Here is a 26,372-nt window from a genome sequence, read left to right as displayed (position 1 = left end):
TAAACTTTAAAACAAAACACAAAAAATAATTAAATTTTTTAAAATTTTGAAACAAAAATAATATTAAAAAATTATCTTATAACAAGAGTTATTCTACTTATTATCCTTACATCACACACATCTTAAAGGAAAAAAATAAAAAAGATAAAAAATAAAAAAGATAAAAAATAAAAGTAAGTGTATGGTACAAAAAAATGAGTATAATTTTTCTTCTAATAATATTTTAATTTTATAATATTTGTATTCAATTTATTCTCTATATTATTAAAATCTAATAAAATATTTTAATCCAAACTATTTTATTAATATTCATAAACTATTTTACTATTATTTACACATTTATAATCACATCCCATTTCCCAAACGAGAACTCAATCTAGCTATTCCTTGGACATTTCAAATAAAATATTGTCCATATTTAACACAGAAGGGATCCAAGCCGTCAATATTCTGTTTTATTTTGCTGGAAAACAATTTTATCATTCCTTTGAATTGGTCAATTGGATGTATCGAGGGTACTCTGAATTTTCACATATGCATACGAAAAAACGACCGGGCCCTGACAAATCCAAAGTCTTGTACGATTTCAAGACCTTTTTATCTTCTTAGAACACAATTCTAAGACGCAATTAGTGTTGACAGATGCCAATTAACTGAAGAAATCATAGGCACGTGAGGATGGGTTGTTTTTAGAAAAAGATAAGATTAACTGAAGAAAAAAACAAAAAAAAAAAAAAAGAGAGGATACTCACTTAATAACAAGAGAAATACTTTTTACAGTCAGCAGATACAGTCGGTTGTAAAAAAATAAATTAATACGAGACCTACATGAAAAAAAATTATTTTTATAACATTTTTTTATTCATGTAGGTCCCCCTGAATATAAAAAAAAAAATTTATAATTTTTTTTTATTCATTCCATACAGCCGACTGCACGTCGACTGCATTTACCGACTGTATGTAGCAAAGCCCTAATAACAAAAGTTTTGCTTGCACGAAAAGTAAAACTAAATAAGGTATGTACCATAATGTCCCCCTTCTATACTTTATTGACTGAATCAAAGGTCGATAAAAGGGTAATTTTGAAGGAAACGTTGCGCGAGTCATATGCAGTAATAGACGTGTTTTGACAAAAAAAATACATATGCCATTCAGTATGCAACAAAGTTATGTAATTTAATCCACTTTCCAATGGACTTCCACGTTAATATTTATTTGCTTAACGGTTAAGAGCCCGAGGGTGTAGCACGAGATGTCCCATTTTTCATTTTATTTTTTTTATACACTAAAACAAGTTTTAAAAAATAACATCATTAAAAAAATATTTTTTTAATCACAAAGTTAAAAAAATAATAAAATTATCAGGACCCAATTGTCGGTAAGAGTAGATTTAGAGGTCGGAAGAAATACTCTCAATCCATTTTATCTCATTTTATTATTATAAATTGTTTAAATTTATACATAAAACATAATAAACAATACAATTTTTTAAAATTTCAATTTAATTTTTTCTTAAATTTTAAAATAATAATAATATTAAAAAATAATATTTTAATAATATTTTATTTAATTTTTAATTTTTATTTAAAATCATCTCATATTTTTTCGATATCCAAACCCTCCTCACGGATAATGTACCACATATCATACGGTTCTGGCCGTGTACCGTACCCGGCCCGGCGGGTGGGTGGGCACATCTGTTAATAATACAAAAGGGCAATATCTGTTAATCCAGAATCAAAAGTACAAAATCTGTCCCCACAAATAAACGAGAGGCAAAGAGGAGCCAACGGGGATGGCGCTAACGGCTTTGACAAGCCACACGATTCTCCTCGTCATATCTACTATTATATCTTTTCATTGGACGATTCTCCGTCTAAATAACCTAACTCTTCTTCAGATCCTTCCAGCTTTCAAGTAAGAACGACTTGTAGACTCTTTCCCCCCCTCACTCTAAAAACGCTTCCAATTCATCAATTTTTGTCAACTTGGCTGTCATTGTAGACTGAATTTTTAGAAACCCTTTTCAAGAATTGAGCTTAACGTCTTAAATTAACACGGTTCGTTTTCCTTCAGTTTAAAATCATTGTATTTGTCTTTGAATTCGAGAGTCGCACAAGATTGTTTTTTTGCCTCCTTTGAGATTGACTTTTGGTTGGTGGGTTTTATTCAATATGGAGTTTCACGTTTTGTAATGCTGAATTTGGTGTTTGTTTTTAATGGTTTTGGGCAGAGGATGAGAATTTGGTGAATGTTTTTGGATCGATTTTTAGTTGATGTGACAATGTTGCCTGTTTGCTCAGCCACCCCAAGCTGTGCTTCTTATTCTACGGTGAGACTCGACTTACTGAATATGTGTGTATGTACTATATATTACATGCTTAAATGACTGAATCTTAACCCATTTTATGAAGTTTTAACTATGTCAGTAGTTGCCTACAGATCATTTATTCTTTTATCAATAAACAAATAGTCATTTCAATTAGTCCATCCAAGTTGTTGGAGTTTATTTGATTAGATTGTAATGTAAACTCTTTACACGTGTATGTTTATTTTATTCTTTAATTAAAGTCGGTACATGGTGTATAGGACATGGTGTATAGGGTACCTCAGTGAATATCAAATGTATAAATAGGACATTTTAGTCTTGTACAGTTGCACACATTTTTTAATACAATGAATTTCTTACATTGGAAATTGGAGAGCTTGATATATTTCTTTTATACTCGTAAAATCGGGTGTCTTCAATGTGATGTGACTGTTAAAAGTCATAGTGAGGGATTTTATTCCATGATGAGTATTATTGCAGCCTTTGAAGTCAGTCTCCATAAAAATGTAGCTTAGGAGTGTCTACAGATTTGAGATACTCTCTTTTCTTCATGCATATCATTGTATGTACACACATGTGCTTGCTAATGTGTGTCAGCGTACAGTTATTAATGTCACAGAGTTTTCAACAGCTAGAAAGCATTCTGTTATGCTGTTTCACAATTAAGTTAAGGACTTAAGATAGATGGTTTCAGTTTAATATGTCTACTATTATATGTATGATGATTAGATGCAAAAATTAAGGTTTGATGGGTTTCAATTGGACGGTTTCATGAAAACCAAATTTAATCCAATAAGTCCTGATAGAATGTCACTGTAGTAAAAAAATAAGTACATTGCAAAGTTGAAGGCTGGCATGAGCTTAATAAATTGACAGTTTAGATCAAGTGAGTGACCACCTACATTTTCCTGGTATTTATGCTGACACATGGTAAGGCTTAAACCATCTTTCGTTGTGCCACGGGCTGATAGAGATAAGATATATGGGTTTCTTTATCTTTGACCTGCAAAACGAAAGAAATGTATTTAGAGAATGCAAAACAAATAGACCCTTTACAATCAAAGAAGAAAATGATTACAATGTTATCCTTATTGACTTCCAAGCACAAAAAAGTCAATCTTGAATGGAAACATGGCATGCATTTTTGTGCAGCAGTTTTTATGGATTTTACTAAGTGGATCTTGCAGATTTCACTACATGGATTGCGACCTTCTTCCCCATTCCAGAAGGATTTTGAAGTCAGATGTATCAGGGAAGAAAGGGTTTTTTTAGGCTTGCCAAATGGAACTCAGTTGCGAGGAGAATCCTTTCAAACACAAGCTACAAAGTCTTTCTACTCTACTTTTGTTAAGAGCACTGAACAATCAGTCTCCCCAGGTTTCACTAATAATCAATCCTGCCAAAATGAATCAGATTATTTGGAGTGCAACTTTTCGGATGTTTGGAGTTCTTCAAATGGAATGATAAATGAAACAGTCCCCTTGGGCAGGGTGGAAGTTAAATATGTAGAGGATTCTAGCACAGCTGTTGCAGAAGAAGGATTCACGAACTTGAAAGAGCTATCATCTCAACCTGCAGATATTTTGTCTGGACCTATAGAACCTGAAACCATATCAACTACTGATATAATGGCATCTTCATCTGACTCTTTAGATGCGTATAAGGATCCATTGTTCAATAAAAAAACAAGTATTGAGGATTTTCTGGATGGTGCTAGTAAGTCCTTCAGTACATCAATAAACAAGGGAGAAAGTGCCTTGAAAAGCTCGGTAGATGCCATTAATGCATCTATTTCATCAGTCATTAAAAATGCTACTGATGCAGTAGATAATGCTGTTGGTGGAGTGTTTTCAACTGCTGATCAAAACAGGGAATTGGCCGGTAATAGTTTGACAAGCTTTTCAGGTGACTTGAAGGAAGCCATAAGTAAAGCATCTGTTGTTGCTGCTGATGTATTGAGGCGTACAATTGTCACAGTGGAGGATTATTTAAAAGATGGGGCTTCCTTTGTTGTTTATTCTTATGGGTCCACAAAAGAACTGCTTCCTCCAGACATCAGGGATGCTCTGAATTTGTCTGAAGAGAGAGCAATAGATGTCTTGAGGCCGGTCAGGACGATTTTTCAACAGGTATTCTCATTCTTTGTCTTATACACTTCATTTATAGGTTTTTTTGGACGAGTCAATGTCATCACTCTGTTGCGAGATCCTCTGTTTTGCTGAAAATCAGTTTCAATGGATTGGATTATCGGGTTGATTGCTGGTTCTTTTGCTGGCTATCAGCCTCACTTTTCCATCAACAACCTGATAATGCTGTTTGAAAATCATAACAGATATCAATTGCATCGAAAGTATTCATATAGTACTTGCTAAAGGAAAATTATTAGAAACTCTTGGAACATGGATGAAGTGGTACTCTCATTTATCCTAACATGCCATGCAATTAGAATTAAAATTATTTATGTAAGTGTGTATATATATGTGTGTATTAATTGACATGGCATTCTATGATACGATGAGAATGCCGCATGTTTGTACTTTGATAGTACTTAATAATTACTCCTTGCTGAACGAATCTTCTGTGAACAGGTGTATATTGCTTTAGAGGGGTTGGAGAAGAATCTTGGCTTGGATCCAAATGATCCAATTGTTCCATTTGTGCTTTTCCTTGGAACCTCAACCACTTTATGGTATGAATATTCTTTTGTGCTCAAAGATATTTCTTTATTTATTTTCATTAGGAGAATAATTAATCTATTTCACGGGAAATTTCATATTTTTTATCAGATTTGTGCAGGGTGTTTTTTTGGGTGTGGACATATAGTGGTTACTCTGGAGATTTATCTCCTAAATTAACTTTGGAGTTCTTGACTGGGAAGGAGAATAATGTACTCATTGATGTCCGGCCTGAGGCAAGCAACTGTAAATTTTTCTGGCATTTTTTTGGAGCAAAAAATAATAATAAATCTGTTTTTCCTTCAAGAGGTGAAATCAGCCAAATAACCAAATGCTTTGCTTGCAATATTTCTACAAGTCTTTTGTTCTTTTTCAAAATATGCTGTTCAAATTCTCTTTTATACCCCACCAGATATGCTGTCATGACCTCATGGTTCCCTTTTCGCTTTTCAATAAAGGAAAACTTTTCCTCCACCCTATGGTCATCCTTTGTGCTTGGGTGTCTCTCTTTCAAATAAAGTACTTACTTATCCCCAAAAAAGATTTTCTTTCAAATTTTCTGAAAGCTGGATTTCCCACTGATTTTAGTGTTGGGAATTTTCTTGGTTGAAGGTTTTGAGAGAAAGTAATGGTGTTCCTGATCTCCGTCGGGCAGCTCGGTCTCGCTATGCAAATGTAACTCTACCTGAGGTTGGTTCAGAATGCTAATTGAAGAACTGTATTATGGAAATGTAAAGTAGTATTATTAATTGGTAATAAGGAAATGACATATTCCTGTACCTTTGCTTTGCTGCTTCTGAAGACATGGGCTAAATAAAATAAATAAATAAGTATTGACTTCAGTCGCTCTTCAGTGCATTCTCTGCTGAAGCTTATTTTTGGTTGATTTCAGGTTGACGGTTCTGTAAGGAAGTTCTTGAAGAGTGGAAGAGACCTTGATGACTCCTTGATTGCTGCTGTTATTCGGAATTTGAAGATCGTTCAGGTATGTAGCTTGATGTTTTTCTTTGGTTTGGCACCATGGATGTAAATACTTATAAAGGGAGGCCTAGTGAAAAGTGTATTACAAGTTTTGTCTTGGACCCATGAAATTTTTTGCTATAGCACCAGGTTTGGTCACTCATTGATAGTCTCACAAACTCTTTGAGCATGTTTGCATAACAAAAACTTCGAGAAAAGTTTTCTAGATGTGTCTCGTGTTTGTGTTTGTCAGTAGGCCCATTGTAAATCTATATGAGAAGAATTTTTTAAACGTTTCTTTTCTTGTGTGGTGAAAGTGGTGGAGCCCAATAATGATTAAATGAAAAATTATTATGGGCTTTAAAACATGGTAGCATTAGAAGTTGAAGGAAGCTGATAAAAAATTTTGAAAAAGAAATTAAGATTTGTTTTTTTTTTTTTTTTTTTTTTTTTTTTTTTTTTTTTTTTTTTCCTTTTTTTGTGATGCTCTTTGCTCAAAAAATTCTTAATAAATTTTACCCCTTTTTCATTTAAATGAGCTAAGAAAATACAACATTAAATATAAAAGAAAGATGCAAATGACCAAAGTGATAACTGCAGAATGCTTTAAATAGATAGTATTGGAAATATTAATTTATTATGGCGATGAGATATTCCTTTATCGTGCACCTCTTATTATTTGCTATATTATGATCTAGATTGTGGAATGACACCTCAGAATATTGCTTTCTACTACCTGTAGGACAGGTCCAAGGTCATAATCATGGATGCTGATGGTACTCGCTCCAAAGGCATTGCAAGATCCTTGAAAAAACTTGGGGTTAAGGCAAGTGTTTCTAAACTTCAAAAGATTCAACTATGAAAAAATAGCTAAGATAATCATAAGTTTGAAAGGAAAAATGATAGAATTATCTCATCAATAGAATCATAGTCAATAGCTTTTCATATGTTCTGAATTTTTATCTTCAACTCAAAAGTGAATCATATATTATATTACTAAATACCCTGAGGGAGTTGACTCTAATATCTTCTGTAATCACTCTCACTTTTGCTAAGTTCACTTTCGGTGGATGGGGATTTTGTTCTCCCTAACGATGGTGGACAGATGGGTTTGGATGGCATATTTCTGGAAGGAGATTTTCACGAAAATCAGTTAAGTAGATTGGAGGAACCTACCCCGCTGAATTTCTGTTTTCCACCTAAACCTAATGTTTTGGATTGGGTTTTTCACAATGTGAAAGAAATCCAGAAATTTGTGGGGCTTGAATGCGACGGATATGAGGAGCAGTTCATGGCCTTGTTCACAACAATTGAAGCGGGGCACAAACAAAAAAATAAGGGAGAATCAAAGAAGCACCGGGAACTCAAAAGATTGACTTGGTCAATGAATATGGAGAACAGCACTAGCAGGGGAAGGGTAAAAGGGAAGGGGCAGGCCTTGCTTCCATGAAACCTAAGATTGGGTCATGGAATGTCCGTGGGCTTAATGATGTGGATAAGCACCTACGGATTAGAAAAATGATCCAGGAATGGAAGGTGGATATTGTATGTTTGTAAGAAACTAAATTGAAATTTATTGATAGGGGAATTGTGCGAAGTTTATGGAGCGGGGTCCATGTAGATTGGGCTTATTTGGCCTCTAATGGGGCGTCTGGAGGGATTGTGGTGTTGTGGGATAGATGCGTGGTGGAAAGGGTGGAGGAGTTTATTGGAAATTACATGGTAGCATGCTCGTTTAAGAGTGTAGCTGATAACTTTCTGTGGGCTTTTGCAAGTGTTTATGGTGCCAACTTAGACACGGACAGGAGCTTGGTATGGGATGAACTTGCTGGGATTCATAACTGGTGGGATCTCCCTTGGTGTATAAGGGGAGACTTCAATGTTGTGAGATTCCCAAGTGAAGCTTCGGGAAGTAGAAGATTACGGCCAGCAATGGAGGCGTTCTTGGAGTTTGTCTTTGACTTGAACTTGGTGGATTTGCCTTTGGCTGGTGGTACTGCTACTTGGTCTAATAATTAGTCATGGTCTCGACTGGACCAGTTTCTAATTTCACCGGAATGGGAAAGCCATTTCCTGGAGGTCTGGTAGAAGTGTTTGCCCCGTATTGGTTCGGATCATTTGCCTATTTTGCTCGATTGTGGAGGCATTCGTAAGGGTCGTCGGCCGTTTAAATTTGAGAATATGTGGCTGAAATCGGAAGGGTTTGTAGATAGGATTAAACAGTGGTGGTCTTCTTATTAGTTCCAAGGTACTCCTAGTTTCATTTTTGCAGCAAAATTGGAAGCTCTCAAAATAGATCTAAAGGTATGGAACTTGGAGTCGTTTGGCTACATCGTTTGGCAATGTAGGGGAAATCAAAAAAATAAAGTTGTTAGAATTCAGGAGATTGAGAGACTTCAAGAGGTACAACACCTCACTTAGGCAGAACAAGAGAGGAAGGTTGAGCTGGTTGCAGAAGTTGAAAGGTTGATTTTACTAGAAGAGATGTCTTGGCGTCAAAAATCAAGGGCATTATGGTTGAGGGAAGGGGATCGGAGCACAAGTTTCTTCCACAGAATTGCAAACTCACAGATAGGGCTGTAAATGAACCCATCTGTTCGATAACCCGCTCGGTACTCGCTTGGTTAAACTTGAATCGAACTCGACTCGTGAAAAAAAAAAACTCGTTCGTTAAAACAGATACCCGCTCGATTTGTAAATGACACATACTCGACAAAATTCGACTCGACTCGGCTAAGGCTCGTTTAACTTCGAGTCGACTCGTTAGCTCAATTCGATTAAAACTCATTCATATATTGATAAATATATACATACACCTATGCATGTATATATGTATTAGCTAATAATATAAGCATACCATTTTTATAATTAAATATATAATATGTATTCTAATTACTTATGTCTATCTAGTAAATATATTTTATAGGTATATTTTATAATTTGTATAATAATTAGTTGATAAAATTTAATAATTTCATATACTAGTAGGTGAGAACCATATATGAAATAGATATATGCTATTATATTAAGTGTATGTATTAATAATATATGTAGGCATATAATATATTGTTATTTTGGATAAATATCAACTAGTTAGATATTAATTATTTATAAATTTTTTAAAATTTTATAATTTAATAGAGGTTCTACTTGTTAGTTGTATAAATTCAATATTAGTTCTTTATTTATTTATTTAATTATTAAATCTTATTGCAAAAAAAAAAAAATTCAAGTTTCGGCTCGACTCAAACTCGTTTGTGGGACGAGCTCGAGCTCAAGTTGAGATTTTAGCTTATCAAGTCAAGCTCGAACAAAGAATTTAAAAAAATCTCGAGTTTGAGTATTTTGAGTCGAGCCGAGCTCGGCAAGCCAAAAACCGGCTCGGCTCGGCTCGATTGCAGCCATACTTATAGAGGAGAAATAATAATATTGAGATGTTGAAGGTGGATGGTGTGGAGTGTAGAGAAGAGCAGGTAATCCACAATCATGTTGTGGAATTCTATGAGAACTTACTAGAGGAGCAGGTGGGATGACGGCCTCCATTGAATGGGCTGGATTTTAACACCATCGGTTTAAGTGATGTATCACGCCTAGAAAGGGACTTTGAGGAGAGAAAGGTTCATGAAGTTGTGAGAAAAATGCTGAAGGATAAGGCACCAGGACCGGATGGCTTCTCTATGGGTTTCTTTCAAGACTGTTGGAAAGTTATTAAGGGAGACCTAATGAAGGTCTTTCAGGAGTTTTTCAGGGTTGGAAGGTTTGAAAAAAGTCTTAACACCACGTTCCTTGCTTTGATTCCCAAGAAGGTGGGGGCGACGGAGATTAAGGAGTTTCGGCCTATTAGTCTTGTGAATGGGGTGTATAAGATAATTTCCAAGGTACTTGTGGATAGATTCAGTGAGGTGATGGGGAAGATTGTTATGCAACCTCAAAATGCTTTCGTTAAAGGAAGACAGATCTTGGATGCGGTGTTAATTGCTAATGAATGCCTTGATAGTCAATTGAAAGTTGGGAAAACAGGGATCATGTGCAAACTCGACATGGAGAAGGCATATGACCATGTCAATTGGGATTTCCTCCTTCATTTACTTAGGAGGTGTGATTTTGGGGAGCGTTGGAGGGCCTGGATCCATTGGTGCATATCTTCAGCAAAGTTCTCTGTTTTGTTGAATGGAGTCTCAGTGGGTTTCTTCCAGAGCTCACGTGGATTGAGACAAAGGGACCCGTTATCTCCCTTGTTGTTTGTCATAGTCATGGAGGCTCTAAGCAGGATGCTATCGGCATTGATTGAGAATGGTTTTATAGCAAGTTTCCCAATTGGAACCCCGGATAGGGGTATTATTAATATTTCCCACTTATTGTTTGCAGATGATACATTGATTATGTGCGAAGCTGACCAAAGCTAGGTTCAAGTTCTAAAGGCCTTACTTTTTTGCTTTGAGGCACTCTCTGGTTTGAAGGTAAATTTGGAAAAATCAGAATTGGTGCCAATTGGGCTAGTCCATAATATTTGCCACTTGGCAAGAACTTTGGGTTGTAAGACAGTTTCTTTCCCTATGACTTACTTGGGACTTCCATTGGAGAGTGCCTCGAGGGCTTCTTTGATATGGGATACAGTGATCGAGAAAATAGAGCAGCGATTGTATTTGTCAAAAGGCGGAAGGATTATCTTGATAAAGAGTACACTATGTAACCTACCCACCTATTTCTTATCTCTATTCCCAATACCAGCAAGTGTGACAGCCCGTATTGAGAAGCTCCAACGAGATTTTTTGTGGGAGGGTTTGGGGGATGAGTTCAAGTTTCACTTGGTTAAGTGGAAACAGGTGTGACATTCTATTCCGGGGGGAGGGCTGGGGGTTAGAAACCTAAGGGTATTCAATCGGGCATTATTAGGCAAATGGTTATGGAGATTTTCTAGGGAACCAAACTCTTTATGGAAATTGGTTATTGAAAAGAAGTATGGTGGCTTATGGGGGGATTTGTGCACTAGAGAAGATAGAGGGGCCTATGGATTAGGGTTGTAGAAACACATTAGAAAAGGCTGGGAGGTGTTTAACCGCTTTGTTAAGCTTCGGGTGGGTACAGGATCCAGGATAAAATTCTAGAGCGATTGTGGTGTGATAGCATGGCTTTAAAAGATTTGTATCATTCTCTCTTCTAATTGGCGAGTGTGAAGGAAGTATTAGTGGTGGATGTTATGGAGGTGTCGGGGGGACGAATTACTTGGAATATTAATTTCAGTAGGGCAGCACAGGACTGGGAGATAAGTAGCATTGCAGATTTCTATTGCTTCATATATTCCATAAGATTAAACAGCCAACAAGAAGATGTCATGTGGTGGACTCTAGCAAGAAAAGGTATTTTCTCCGTTCGTTCTTTCTATAATGCCCTCACTCTAGAGTCCAACTATTAGTTCCCTTGGAGAAAGATCTGGAGTCACAAGGCACCTCCCAAAGCCTCATTCTTTGTCTGGACCGCTTCCTTGGATAAGATTTTTACCATTGACAATCTAAGAAAAAGAAAGATCATTATCGCAGACTGGTGTTGTATGTGCAAAGGAGGGGGAGAGTCGGTAGATCATCTTCTATTGCATTGTGATGTAGCAAGGGCTCTATGGAATGAGGTGTTCGCTCATTCGGCAATGGTCTGGGTGATGCCAAAAACGGTTGAGGCAGCGCTGGCTAGTTGGCCAAGCATAAGAGGCAGACAATCGATTAAAGCTATGTGAAAGATGATCCCTAGTTGCATTTTGTGGAGTTTGTGGCATGAGCGTAATGAGTGGACTTTCGAAGACCATGAAAGATCGTTGGAGGAGCTTAAACTTTTATTTTTTAGAACCCTTTGTAGATGGACCATAGCTGTAGATTTTAATGGCATGGCCTTATGAGATTTTCTTGCCTCTAATGTGCCCACCTAGGTGGGGCATCAAAGTTGTCATTTAGGTGTTGCTATTCTTTGATCAATAAAATTGTTTATTTATAAAAAAAAAAAAAAAGGATTCACATTTGGTCCATTTTCTTTTCAAGTGATGTTTTGCGACAGTTTGAACCTAATTAATGATAAATGACTTGTCATGTGATATTTTATATTCATACCGATGTCTTGCTTTTGAGTAAATGTTCTGCATACACTCCCGTCTTTTTTAGCTATTTTTTTTCTAGAATAATGAACAATTTCTTGTATGCATAGGAGCAGGGTCCACTATATATGTTACAATTTTTTGCTTATCATGATTTTTTTTTGGAAAATTTAAAGGTAGGAATAATATGGTCATTCTGAAAATCATTCAAAAGACCGATAAAAAAAAGAAGAAAATCATTCAAAAATAGAATTCTGGTTGATTGACGGGTAACATCCATTTTTAGCATGTTTTTGGAATTGGACTTCGGGTAATACCATCTACAGGCTAAGCTATGCAAATGCTACTTAAGGTGTTCTAAGTCTTGACAATGTTGATGTGTTTAATGTTAAGCAGCTAAGGGTTCCTAATGAATTCATTCCACTCTAGTTCAGATTAGAGAACTCAACTGCCTGGGTGGACAATAGCAGCTGATTTTGCAAATGGGATCGTTATATATCTGGTTAATGAATTAATATTCAAGAATCTCAAAAAACCCTGACGATGTTTCAAATCATTTGTCCTAAAGTGCCCAAACAGTTCTGTAAAAACTGGCAGGAACCATCATAACTGAAATTCTTAGAAACTGAATCATTAAGAAAATTATGCGGTAGTAAATTTACTCTGGTCTTTGTATGAATAATTCTACTTATCATCCCCACACACCATACCTATTTTATTTTATTTTTTCATATTTTCTATAACAAGTATGTGGTGTATGGATGATAAGTAGAATAACTCAATTAGTTTAACAAGAATAAAATAAAATAAAAAATAATTTTAAAATATGTAAAGTGTGTGGTGTGGGATGATAAGTAGCATTCATCTTGCAAACTACGTTATACATACTAATGATTTGACTGCTTTTTTACATGACAGCAACCGTACTTGGTCCAAGGTGGCTTTCAGTCTTGGGTAAAGCAGGGGCTCCGTATTAAGCAGCTCAAACCTGAGACAGCACTTACTGTTTTCAATGAGGTATGTTTTTCACTCCTGCTCCCTGCACTCTTTAACTTCTAGTTAATGCCACAATAGGTGTATTATCTTGTTTAATAATTTTGTTTTGCTAAAGTTCAATTCCCAGATATCATTTCCCATGTATTCTGTAAGTGCTACTTCCATTTGATTTGAGTTTTCATATTTTGACTAGTTCATGATTAACCGAGATTCATATTCAATAGATGTATCTGATACTGAGAAATTTGATAAATCTACTCGTACCTTTGATCAACTTGTGTACAAATTCTGCAGCAAGGATAGAACAAGAAAAAGAAAATCCCAATTAATGATATACTTAATTTGGATAATTTGATTTTAAAGCTCCAAACACTTTGTGAGACACCCTTAAACTAACTCTTCAAATATAGAAGGCATAAATTATCTTTAACTAATACTGAATATTGGGCAAGTCTATATGAGGCTGTCAATTAACATGTAAATAAGTTGTGAGGATTAATGAACTCTTAAGACATCTGAGATATATCTACAAGTCAGACTACAGTGTTTTTTTTTTTTTTCTTGCTTCCAACTTCGAAGCAATTTGAAAATACACTGTGGTTGGTTCATCCCTCCAAAGTACTGAGTGGTATATGCAGTGTCTTAAGAAGACTATCTGATCAGGGTAAACATTTTTGTGAGTAATGATTTATTTTGATTATGAGTCATGAGACAGTTTATGCTTTAGTTTGGATCTAAATAAAAAATTATCCGACGTCAAAGCCGTTGCAATTAGAGAGATCCACTAACTGATTTATAGATGGAGGGTATACAACAAAAGAAGTGTTGAAGAAGTCATCCTGGTCAGTGTTGAAACTTCATGGTCTACCAAATATCAAACTGATATAATAGTACATGTGCTGAAGATGAAACAGAATATTCTATATGATTCCTATCATTTCCAGGAAGCTGAGTTTGAATTTCATCTAGTTTTTGAGAAGTGGTCTTTTGCACGTAGTCAAATTTTAGGAGGGGCAGGCTGTTTCCACTATAGACCAGTCTCCAAGCTGACCCTTCAATATGCTGGTTTTGTAGGAGTTCCATACTTAATGTTCTTTTAAAGTGAGCTGACCGTATAGTATTTCCGGTACTTCGTTTAAAAATATTTTAAACTTTATATGATCGTAAAATTGGGTCATTTCAGGATGCTGAGGCAATTTTGGAGGAAATCAGTCCTTCTCCAGTTAAAGTTCTTGGGTTTAGTTTGGTAAGTTTCTGGTCCAACTTGTTTACTTTCAGAAAACTCTCATCTCATCTCATATCATCTTAATCATTACAATTTTTTCAAATTTCCATACAAAATAAAATAAACAATTCAACTTTTTCAAATCCCAATACAAAACTAATATTAAAACAATATATTCTAATAATATTTTATTTAACTTTCAACTTTAATCTCAACTTATCTCTGAAAACAAACGAAGTGATTGGTTGAATTGGAATTGAGTTACATTATTCACAAGCCTGTTGTATAAACATGCCGTTTACTGTGAGATGGTGAGGCACATTATATTTATAAAAAATAGTGGGCTTCCATATCAATGGTGTGTTTTTTGTATCAATAAATAGGCTTGTAAATAGATTTATTCATTGCAATTATGTGCCATTTTTGTTGTCTTATTTCTCCAATAGAAGCTACCAAATCCAGAGGGATTGATTGAATGTGAGAATTACTGTATATTTTCATTTTCTTCCTTTTTCATTAAATTTTTACTTTTTATTGCATGTGGCGTGACCTGACATGCACAAAGATGAGTTGGAACCCATATCTAACAAGGTCTACCCACGATCAGTTAATGATAAAAGTTAATTTAATAACTGGATCGTGGATGGACATTGTTAAAGACTTTCATGTTGATTTCATTTTGAAAATGATTTTATGAACCCCATGCAATTTCAAGATCATTATTCATAATCAATGCAACTACTTTGTGGACAGGGTTTCCTTGCGGCCCTTTATGCCCTACTAGGTATGTATATTTTTTCATTGTGACCTACAATTTAGTTGACAAGTGATGTGTAATATGCTTATTGGAATATATCCCAAGTTAACCTTGATTTGTACATTAGTAACATTTGGCATGATTCTTTTGACATTTCTTTACTTGGCAATGTATTTTTTTTTTTTCTTTTTTTTTTTGTGTCTATCATCTTAAGATTTTATTTTGTCTTTTTACTATTTTTGCCTTTTGATATTAAGCTGTGGTTCTATATATAATTTTGAGGCTTAAGACTATCTAAAGGTCGAAACAATGGGTGTCCTTAATACGAAAAATATAGAGGTTCTCATTCATTTGTCTGTCTTGGCCTACATCATTAAGTAGAATGAGAGAGGCTGAACTAATCAAGTTATTATTGATGGTTCTTGGTTTCTTTTTTGCCCTCTTGAATTATCTTTCTTTTCCCCCCTTCTTGGTCAAATTGCAGCGTACTCCTGACAATGTCACACTTTTGTGAAATTTGTTGTGATTGGAAATTATTACATTGTTGCTTTATTGCTTGTTTCTTTGGATGCTTGTTTGCATCTTCTTCTTTTACTTCACCTTGTTGTAAGAGGAATGGATTTTGTAAAGATAATAATCTAGCTTCAGATAGCATTTATATCTTCAGTGTTTGTTACCTAGAACAAGAAAAAGAAAAAGAAAACGAAAAAAGCTTAATTGATTGTTGATTAGAGGTGCATAGGTGCAAGCTGCAGCCTCTAGTCTTGCTTTAATATGATCTTTTGGTTTTACCTTTCTTTTGCAACTAACCATAATTAGTTTTGTTTCAGAGTGGGAGAAGACACTACAAATTATTGGCATTGTTGGCCTTGGACAGGTGCTCATGCTTTTCCCCTGATATGCTTACAGTAATTTCTATTCCAAATAAAGATGGAAAAATTGCCGAAAAATTGAGTCTTGATCAAATGTCTTTATTTGTATATTTTCGTATTGCATGTTTCTGTTTGTGACTGAGAACACGGCCATATCAATGATCATAAATGTGCTTTTTACAATGGAAAGGACATGATTGTTTTATTGTTTACATTGTAACATCAAACGTTATTTTTTTTTTTTTTTTGAAAATCAGTTAGCTGGGCCATGAGGAAGATCTTCTAGTTATATTGCCAATGTTTGCTTATATTAGAAGGTTGCTACCAATATTAGCAGTTCATAAAGATAGAATTGTGGACTGATCTTTTATCCTCGATATGGATATGGAGCGCATGGGGTCCCCATATGAAGCTCTATTTTAGGTTACTATCCTCATTTTTTCCTGCTTGATGGAACAAAGGAAGATGGCACCTTGACCTGTAAATGCATTTTTATTTTCTGCTGTTGATAGCGAGTAGGACCAAATCTAAAAGTCAATTTCATTCTAGGAACCAACACCTAAGAATTTGGAATGACCTGAAATCTTGGTACTCCGAGCCAGTTTTACTTGAAAAAAGATAATCCAAGCCAATGTTCTGATGGATCTGGCTTCAACTTGCCTGTTATAAACTTCCATTGTTAGTGGTTTAGAACCCAGGTTAGGATCTGCATTTATTTGTCTAGTTTTTGTCTGCATATGCATGTATATATATTTATTCTTTTATATGTTTCTTAAACTCTGTGCATTGCCGATCTGCCATTCCTCATTGCTGGGTTTATGCTAACTCAACCAGACGATCTTCCGGCGGGTTGCTTCCTATGAGAGCTCTGAAGATTTTAAGCAGGATGTGAGGTAATCTTACTTTATAAGGCCATATATAATCATGTCATCATTATAGTAGAGAGCTCTTTAAGGAATTGCTTTTAACTCGATACCCCTGTTTATACAAACATATAGATGAAGTCATAACTATTTGGACAATCTACTGCGGCATTTGTTGTCTAGTGATGAAAATCTTTAGTACAGATACCTTAGCCCTTCTTGGTTTATTTTCTTTCTGGAGAGGTGCTACTTCTTAATTCCACGTATAGAAAGCTATTTTTTTCATATTCAGATAATTGTGTCATTAATCAGACAGTCACCTTGGGATATATTGATCTTTAATGTGTATTATTTAGTGCTACCTGTTGTGTTGACTTGATGTCATTTACATAGACCCGAGTCAGGGTTTGATGCATGCCAGAAGTTTCTCCTGGCACACAAACTGAGAGAAGGATTCACCACATGTCTAGTTATCCATGAACTGAATTCCAAGCTAATGTGAGAATTGTGGTTTATTTCTCCACTTTCTATTTTCAGGATTCATAACATTTGAGGTTAAAGTTAAAAGTTTCATAAATGTAATGAACTCCATAACATTGCAAAATCTCTCTTTGTTGTCATTTAATGCTCGAGAATTTTTAAATGTGGCAAATTGCTGATAGAAAGAAACATTGATACGATATTCTTGCGAGTACAGTATTTTATATGTTATTAAAGATTGTTCGATTCTGCATGGGTAACCACTGGAATCAGACAATTCTTGGGTTCAAAACTTTCAATGAGTAGAAGACAGAAAATAAAGGTAAAAGAGGATCTAAAGTATTTCTCATAAAGGCATGTCAGAAGTTAGTTAGAGAACTGGAGCTCTGAAAATGCTGACTTCCCTAGTATTTGTTTCCTTTTCGAGAAGAATCATCTAGCAGAATACTTATCTAACATTAACATCTTCTTACGTTCCTTGAAGCCTGCTGCTTGCTCCCATTAGAGTTGGAACTCAAGCATTTTCATGGGCTGCGGGAAAATGGGAAACCAATCGCACTGGACTGCCAACATCCCCTTCATCCTCAGATGTTCAAAATCGGGTCTTGCAGGCTGCTGCAAAGCATGAATCTCAACCACCTGATTCCGAAGGTATCCAAGACCCATCTCCTGAGCCAACAATTCAAGTAAACGAGAATGTAGATCTATCAGAAGCATAAGGTTGGGATTCTTGTTGTTGTACAGTACTTAAATTCGAGCAACACATCCATACATTAGAATGGAGCTGAGTTTTATCGTTCAAGTTTACTTGACAAGTGAATAATAAAGAAGATTATTGTAGATTCATGTCATTGAGAAACTAAAGTGTTGACTTTTTTTACATTTTATCAAGTCGGTGAAGCAAATTTTCAATGTTTCATTAAATCAATGGTCTCTGTTGTTGACGACATGTATGCTACTGCCTACTGGAAACATGTAGAGATTTGTGAATCAGGCAATTAATGCTACCAAACACCCAAGCTAGAAAAGTTAGCCGAGATTTGTCTTAATTGATTGCATGTCAAGACGAAGAGAAATTGCACTTTAGAAACAAGTACCAATTCCTGCATTTATGGGAACTACCTTTATGGGAAATTAATGAGTCTCACTTGACAAGCAAGAGATCTGGCGTCTTATGAAATACTTCTGATATTTCATCTTTGAAGGCTATCCAGAAGTTGACTTCGTTTCAGATGTTTAATTTCATTTTATTTGCTTTTTTTGCTTTGTTACCTTCTTTTCTGTTTCATGGAAAACTAGATGGTAAAGTCGTTTGAGACCTACTTTTGAGGCATTTCAGAAACTCAGATGATGTTTTCGAGAAGTCACTTGATAAACTCTAGGCTTCTTCAGCACTGAACTTCCTCCTTAGTGACTTTGTTCAAATCCTCATCGAGACAGCTTGGTAAAACAGAAAATTAAGGAAAGATCATATAAAAAAGTGCATGACGTTTCGATACATCGAGTACATTACAGCATTATTTTCGACATTGATGAACAATCAATATATGCAACCGAGGACGGAGGACCCTAGGCAGCGAAAATTCAAGATTAAACCCATTACCAAGTCACATTGTTTGGAGTGGAATGAGTCTAACATACACAGGTCTAATACTCTCAGGAACATGCAAATTTGCCATTCAAGAGCCTGGCCAATACCCACAACGATTTGATAGGCAGTAGATCCAATTGAGTAGCGTTTACATTTTTACAAGAAGAGAATTTTTCATCCAGATTATCTTTAAAAGGATGAAATGTGAACTCAAAATAACTCCTGTTGCTTCAAGTTATTGACTCGATCTAAGCCATTCAACCCATTTACAATCATAAACATAAAGGCTACCGTACATATGTGGGATTCAAAAACCCTTATCCCATTTGCAGGCAGTATTGAGGGGGAAAAGTCATTGTTTTCAACTTCATTTACATCGATGGTATAGAGATGGATGCTATACGGCTTTGACCAAAGCAATCACTATGATTTGTGGAATTGCGCGGAGAGGCTGGCAGTAAATTTGAGCTGCTGAGCTTTCCATCTGATCAGAAGACCTACCTGGACCATTTATCAAAATTCCATGGTTGATTTCTGAGGTCGTTTAGATGGAATCGTTGTTGTATTCCCCAAATTGCAAGCCGTCTGTAGATTTAGAATCTCAATTACTTTGGAGTCTAAGATCTTAATCCTTTCCTGATTATGAACAAATTACAACAAAGACATCCTTCATTGACCACCTTCGTCTCTCCTCTTTAGCAGGGGGATTGATGACAGCTCTCTCTGAATTAGCTAATCGGTAACCAATCACAATCTCCCTCCTCTGCCGGGCTCGTAAGAGTATTTCAAAGAAACTCAATTCCTCCCCATCTCGAAGATAGAGATCTGCTTGTCTTATATGCATCTCATTTCCCTGGTAAAAGCCAAAACAGATATGACTGATCAACAAGCAAGTGTTACGTGTGAGGTTTTTTGTGAATTATTGCCACATATGTAACGTGGGAACAAAATGAATGTTTTGTGTGCTTTCGTCAAATGCTTGCTACATGCTGTATGTGTGTTTCTCATTATCATTGAAAGGAAGACTACCTCCTCTGCGAAGAGCTCTTCTAATACATCATTTATTTGTCGATCCTCTGCAACCATGGCAAGTGCCATGCTGACAAGTTCATTTGATAAAACATAGTCACTGATCTTCGACATGGATAATAGGTTTTTCGTTCTTGGGTCCAGAATTTCACTGATTATAACTGATTTATCAGAAGCTTGCTGCATTTCTCCTATCCAAGAGCCTTGTGAGGAGCTTCCTCTATGAACTTGGGTTACCATGGCATCTCTGTATGGGAGACGTTTTGCCTGCAAAAACCCGAGAAACAAACAATTCGTCAGAATTGATGAAAGGGTGAATATATGAATCATAACTCGATCTCAAAGCCAAGCACTTTTATATACTCTCCGCCAATGCACTTATGAACCAATCTCAATTGTGCAAGTGAGAAACTTCTATTCGAATCTTAGCCTATTCTTGGAAATCTCAAATATGGCCAATAGAATGCTAGGGAAATTTATCCAAATAACTCAGCGTGCAGAAAGCTTTTTAGATGGGGGATAATAGGATCAAAATATGAAGAGCCAAGTCTAAAGTGCAACCAGGTAAAAGTAGACTCGATCGACAGAATCAGAAGTTCAGAACAACTGATAAACACCATAAAAGGAATAATAAAATTAAGAGAAACAATATTAAAGAGTTAATAGTTTTGATAGTTTCGCTTAAAAGAGTGAGTTTTAAGGCAACTACCTGAATGTCACGAATTAACAGTAACGTGGCAAGAGATCTGGAATCGGCTTGAATTGCTGAATCTTCCACAGATTCATCGGCCAGAATTAATATCTGTACAGATCAGGAACTACATCAAAATATTGTCAAGCATGTGACGAGGGTATGTTCATACATAAGTATTTTCATACACATCACTTACAATTACCCTTACAAGACTCACAGATGGCATCATATATATCTAGCCATAAATATGTAACCTAGTTTATGATTCTCACGAACTGATATACTGCAGTTCACAGGGTAAGGTAAAATTACGGCACATTTCTGGGAACACAACTCAGACGGTCAAACTCATCCACTAGATTCTTTCCCACAGGAGATCTATCTGGTGGTGGCCTGAGGACACCACATAGCAAATTCTTAAAACTAAAATTTCATGCTACTTACTGAATCAAAAGATTGAAGGGGGAGGCTTTCCAAGTGACGCCGTATTACAGCATTACCCTCTCGATTAACCAAGGATATATTCATCAACCGGTTGACGTCAAGACCACCATCAATAAGCTTCTTTTCCCTCTCCTTCTCAAGAACATCATTGAACATCCAAAGCTCTGAACCAGGAGCTAGAAATGCATCCAATACCTAAATAATATAGATGAGTAAATGACAATCTTCCAGTGAGTATTTCCATATTATATTGTAGCATGAAAAAAGATATAGCAGTTTAAGGTAGCGGAAGCTGGTAGAAGCTAATTATAAGTGTGAAATAAAATTTAGTTATGTAGACCCATAAAGATGTTTTTGACATGGCTACCACCATTTTGTTTACACCCATGGCTGCAGATTTCTCGTAACATTACCAGAATCATATCCTCCATATCTCGCCGCCAACCACAAAAAAGTATCCTTTCTGCAGTTTTTGGAATGACAAAGTCTTTTGGAAGACTACCTCTCCAAACCTGCAGCATTCAGGCAAAAAGGAGGGATTAGGGTCTTCAGTAGAAAGGACTTACCACAATCATATCATCAACGTCCCTTCTCCATCCACAAAGTAGAATCTTCTGTGGCTTTCTTGTTGGTCCTGAAATGTGTATAAGTGATGCTTCTTTGACCTGAACGATCAAATTGTTTATACTTTTGTAAGTTTTATCTTGGTTTAATATTATTATTTTACTAGAACTTTTTAGTCCAACTGACCTAACTGTGACTTTTCCTTTATTTAACAGGTAAATATAACTCATGCACTTGTCTGGGACCAATCCTCTAACTTCATCCTACATTGCTCATTTATGGGAGAGATGTCATTTGGTCTAACGGCCATGGTAACTTATTATCTTTTCTGCTTTATTTAAGAGGAAAAGATCAGCTACTAACCAAAGATTCCATTTGATGAAAGAGGAATGAAATTGATAGGATTCGAACCTAGACCTAGCCAGTAGCCAACCCCAAGGAACACTATATTCTGTAGGAAGTACAATTACCACTGCTGTTTCAGTGCAGTTAGATGGACAATTTCACTTGATACTATGAAGCAAACAACTAAATGTAATATGAAAATATCAAGGCATACTGGAGCATATATGATATCTCCCGAGAGATGTTGATGCTTGCCCTGATGGAATGATGACTACTAAGTCAAGTACAGACTACATATCCTAGCCAAGTCACAAAAAAGTTATCCTAATTCACATGTTCACTTTTTTCTTCTGCCTTTTTGTTCCTTCTTCCCCCTTTCCAATTGGAGGGCCTGAATGTTACCTGACGCAGACAAGGAGAAGGGAAATCTCTAACAATGAAATTTACACATAAATGCCATCAAACGAAAAATAAAAACATGCAATTTATTTAGAATCTATATGGTCCAAGGAGAATGAAAGTACAGTAGGCAATGTTGCTGGAGAATAGGTGTCATCATCCTCAGCTATAACAAGAATTTCATCACCTTCTTGCAGAACATACGAATCATCAGGATTCAGAATAATTTTACCGCCACGTGACGCAACCTTGATTCCACAAGGAATGGCATTGGGAAAACTAATTAAGATATCCTCAAATTGCATGCCATCCAACTGAGGCCATCTTTTGATGTAGAACTCACAATTTTCAAACCCAAGTATGTCTTCCCAGATCTGTCAAAAAACCAGCCCATCAGGCGAAGAATAGTACACATGTACCACACAACAATTAGACGAATCTAATGATGGATCTTCTATGCATAACGTGATAATTCATGGCAGGAAATGATATCCAATATAAGAAAAATCTAGAAGATACACTTAAAAAATGTTGAAGTAATGGAAATTGACCTGTGCAAGTCCTGGCTGCCGAGCACATTGAATCATCAAGCGACCTATTACATCATGAGCCACAACAGTTTCTACAAGATCTCCACCGACAAGCTTAACGAGGACCTCGTTGTCAAGATCACTAAGTTCAACAACTATATGTCCTCTAAGCCCTTCTTTAACTCCAGTTAGATTTAACACTGTTCTAAGTGCACGAGCATCACTCTAAATCAAATCAAATGTTAATTAATTGCTATTTAATTTTGTATCAATCATACAGAATGTCAATGCCTTCACTCAAGTATTAAGTATACCTGATCAGCATTTCCATCTTCAGCAAGGACTATGATTGCATGGGCCTTGGAGACGGATACCTATGAAATAAAAGGTGTCAATGAAATAAATACTGAAAACAAAGGCTAGAAAGGGTTTAAGCATCATGTAGTTCTAATCCAACAAAGAATAGCTCGTTCCATGACTGTGAGGCTGCATCGCATTGTATATCTGAAACGAAAACAAAAGCAGCCAGGTACAAGAACCGCTCCAAGAGACACACCCTGGAGGCAGGGTAGCTAAAAACAGAGTTGTAACTTACCCCCCCCATACACACACAAAAAAAAACCCCAAACAAATGATCCATACAAACTCCCATTGTAAAAATCATTGACATAAAGATCCCAAAATTTATGTAAGGAGGGCTCTATATGCTTTTGCCAAGAATACATTTTGGATTGATGGGAGAAGAACAAACACTTCGAGCAGAACCCTGTACACTGTACTCCGACCAATATGAGCCCTTTACTGATTCAACTCTATTCTTGAGATCAATCAGCTAGTTTTTTCAGTAAGGGGTAGAACATAACCAGATATTACATTGAAAACTCATAAGCATTTTCTGTAAACAAAACAATAGAGGAAGCAGGCAGACCTTTTTCAGGTCAGCTAGAATCAGAGGGCTCCCACTTCTACATATAACCAATGTTCCTTTGAAGTTGAATTCCATTTTACCAATGTCAAGTTCCATTTCCTCTTTGTCTCGCTCAGCCATCACCACAACAATTCCTCCGCCCAAACTCTCATTGGCAATAGCAAGTTGATTAATTAGTGAACCCTGGGTCCACAATGGCATTTATGGTGATGGTAAGACACACAAATAACAAAAGAAGTAGAATACATTCCATAAAGAATGGAATAATATTAAATAATTTATTTTTATCAACAAAATGAAGACATTCAGAGGCCTTCATATAATGAATTGTGAAATCAGAACCTTACCAATTTATCACTCCACCCAAGAATCAAAGTGTGGTTTTGTTCTACCACCTCACTTCTTCCTTTCCTCAGTGAGTCGAGCTTCTCGGAAATTGAATCAGAAACAAGTCCAAGCATCATTGCAAAAATAAGCATCCCACCAAAGCTAATGGAAACTGAAACTAGCCTCCAACCAATACCTTCAGAGTCGGTGTGGTTTCCTGAATCAGCTACATACGTCCATGATAACCAAAGGCATTCCACTAAGCTACCATCGGTCACTCCAAAAAGTGACAATCCCCCAAGGCATATAAGTAATAGAGTTGCAACTAGCAATGCCAATGGCTTAGCATATGGATGGACTGATAAAAACGCATCCACCCGATAAGCTAGTTGTTTGCTAAGAGAAACTTCTTCCGAAACATTGTCCAGTGATCTTGATTTAGAGACATAGTCAATGTACTTGAAAATAAAAAGGGGGGTGGATAAAATTGTGACAGAGAGCACGAGTGATAAAAATTTCAAGTTTTTGCTTAGATGATGATCACTCTCCTGTTTAATGGAGTTGGTTGGATCAAAAGAGATATTGCATTTGGAGATCTGGTCCTGCAAGCAGAAACTAAATTCCAATTATTTTTTTAATAAGAGAAACTAAGTTCTAATTATTGAGGTCTTAATCATAAAATACCCATAAAATCGGCAGAAATTAAATCCAAGTGACTGCTAGCCCAAAAAGAAGAAAATAAATCTTGGACAACACAATCACGGACCATTACATATTATAGCTCCTTCAGGCTTGTCAACAAATATGAAAATCGATCTCAAACAAGTTTCAGACCTGATTGCTTTGCGATCACTTCAATATAAAAGGAAAAGATGGAAAAGCGTTTTTTTATTTGGTGGGGGGGGGGGGGGGGGGGGGAGCTTTTATCTCCTGTTATGGCAAAGGACTTTATTTTTAAAGGTTGTTGAGATCACAAATGTACACGCGTAGAAGTTAGCATGTTGAAATCACAAGCCTAGACCCAAGTGTTGTTTGAAGACTATTAGCAATATTCCTCTTGGCTATAATGAGGGAAACATGGAATAAGTATGGTTTACCAAAAAGAACCAAATAATAATAAATAGCAGGATGTTCTAGTACTCGTAAACTTCTGCTGCATTCAATTCCTGATCTTGGAGAGTGGTTTGAAAAAATAGCCATTTTGACAGAAAGCAACGAAAACGAAAATAAAGCTTAAACCAACTTTTAGCAGAGAGATTCTCAAAAATGAAGCTTTGAGGTGTTATATACCTGCAGCTCATTGACTTGGTTCTGTAATGAGAAGTTTCTGTGCAAAAGTGAGGAGAATACTACAATCAAGATCTACATATAAAACACAGACACAATTGTCAGCCATAGAAGTTAGAACTAACCATTGATGAGAGAGAGAGAGAGAGAGAGAGGGCACTACGGCTGCTAAGATGGCCGTTTTCAACCGAAATTTCAACCCTCGACAAAAGGACCCGATAAAATTTTTGGCAGTAGACTCTTTCTCCGCCGAAATGCCGCTTGAGTCCGGCTTAGTCCCCGAAACGCCCGCAACTTCGGACTTCCGTCCAGAAGCGGCGCCGTTTTCGTTCGGTTTCGATCGAATCTCTCTCCTTCGAGCGAGGTCCACTCTCCGGCGAATCCCGGCATAGTTTAAGTCCTTTTCCGGAGTCGGGTCGGAGGCGGGAACCTCTCGAAAAGGCGAAATCCTGGGAGGCCTCGGATCGGGAGGGTAGGGGCGTGAGATTCTTGAGCTCGTGGTGAATTTCCGGGGATTTTTCTGGGGTTTCACAGGGGAGTGGATGTAGGCCGGTGAGGGGAACAGCCAGTCCCTGCTGCCGCTGGTGGCGTTGGACGGAGGAGGAGGGTCGGTCTCGAGGGGCATGGCGGGTATTACTGAAAATATATTAGGGGCTTTTCTGGGAAGATGGTTAAATTTGAGTCTCCAAAGTCTAATCTCACTTTGTATCTAACAACGATGGCTTTAACAAATTAACAATGGCGATGATTTCTCTGAGTTTGGTGCCTGAAAGCTAAGTTCTCTAATCAAAATACTAATCAGTGGGAATAGGAAATAAATCATTTTTTTTAATTTGTCTTAATTATTTATGCTTATAATTTTATGTAAATAATAATAATCTTCACATATTAATTATTAAAATTATAAAAATTAATTTAATAATTTTTGATAAACTAGAGTGGATATCCAATATATATAATCTTGGATATAAACTTATACGCATAATTACTCAAAT

General features: G+C 36.3%; 2 protein-coding genes across 5 annotated transcripts; one reads left to right on the top strand and one right to left on the bottom strand.

Annotated features, from left to right (window-relative positions):
- The first annotated feature begins 1,759 nt into the window (after positions 1 to 1,759).
- On the top strand, positions 1,760 to 18,163 carry LOC122275709. 2 transcript variants are annotated; one of them, XM_043084914.1, is made up of 14 exons: positions 1,760 to 1,917; positions 2,234 to 2,332; positions 3,517 to 4,458; positions 4,918 to 5,018; positions 5,126 to 5,240; positions 5,617 to 5,694; positions 5,897 to 5,989; positions 6,707 to 6,790; positions 12,965 to 13,063; positions 14,226 to 14,288; positions 15,021 to 15,051; positions 15,855 to 15,901; positions 16,731 to 16,789; positions 17,724 to 18,163. In XM_043084914.1, the coding sequence occupies exons 2-14, from the start codon at positions 2,252 to 2,254 to the stop codon at positions 17,956 to 17,958; spliced, it is 2,028 nt and encodes a 675-aa protein (XP_042940848.1). In that variant the 5' UTR covers positions 1,760 to 1,917; positions 2,234 to 2,251; the 3' UTR covers positions 17,959 to 18,163. The 2 variants fall into 2 exon arrangements, with proteins under 2 accessions (XP_042940848.1, XP_042940838.1); XM_043084904.1 differs by having other exon boundaries at positions 1,917 to 2,060.
- Positions 18,164 to 18,893: 730 nt separating this feature from the next.
- LOC122275701 (ion channel CASTOR-like) lies at positions 18,894 to 26,155 on the bottom strand. Of its 3 annotated transcripts, none has more exons than XM_043084887.1 (12): positions 25,541 to 26,155; positions 25,381 to 25,452; positions 24,111 to 24,692; positions 23,764 to 23,946; positions 23,150 to 23,209; positions 22,857 to 23,060; positions 22,431 to 22,679; positions 21,564 to 21,662; positions 20,998 to 21,192; positions 20,569 to 20,661; positions 19,860 to 20,126; positions 18,894 to 19,683 (listed from the first exon to the last, which is right to left on the bottom strand). In XM_043084887.1, exons 1-12 carry the CDS (start codon positions 26,000 to 26,002, stop codon positions 19,471 to 19,473), a joined length of 2,679 nt encoding a protein of 892 aa, XP_042940821.1. In that variant the 5' UTR covers positions 26,003 to 26,155; the 3' UTR covers positions 18,894 to 19,470. The 3 variants fall into 3 exon arrangements, with proteins under 3 accessions (XP_042940821.1, XP_042940810.1, XP_042940827.1); XM_043084876.1 differs by lacking the exon at positions 21,564 to 21,662 and adding an exon at positions 21,411 to 21,509 and having other exon boundaries at positions 25,541 to 26,154; XM_043084893.1 differs by lacking the exon at positions 21,564 to 21,662 and adding an exon at positions 21,411 to 21,509 and having other exon boundaries at positions 24,111 to 24,705; positions 25,541 to 25,619.
- Positions 26,156 to 26,372: the final 217 nt, after the last annotated feature.

This window comes from Carya illinoinensis, chromosome 1, assembly GCF_018687715.1.
Source record: "Carya illinoinensis cultivar Pawnee chromosome 1, C.illinoinensisPawnee_v1, whole genome shotgun sequence".
Lineage (NCBI taxonomy): Eukaryota > Viridiplantae > Streptophyta > Magnoliopsida > Fagales > Juglandaceae > Carya > Carya illinoinensis.
This window is presented reverse-complemented; position numbering and strand designations above follow the sequence as displayed.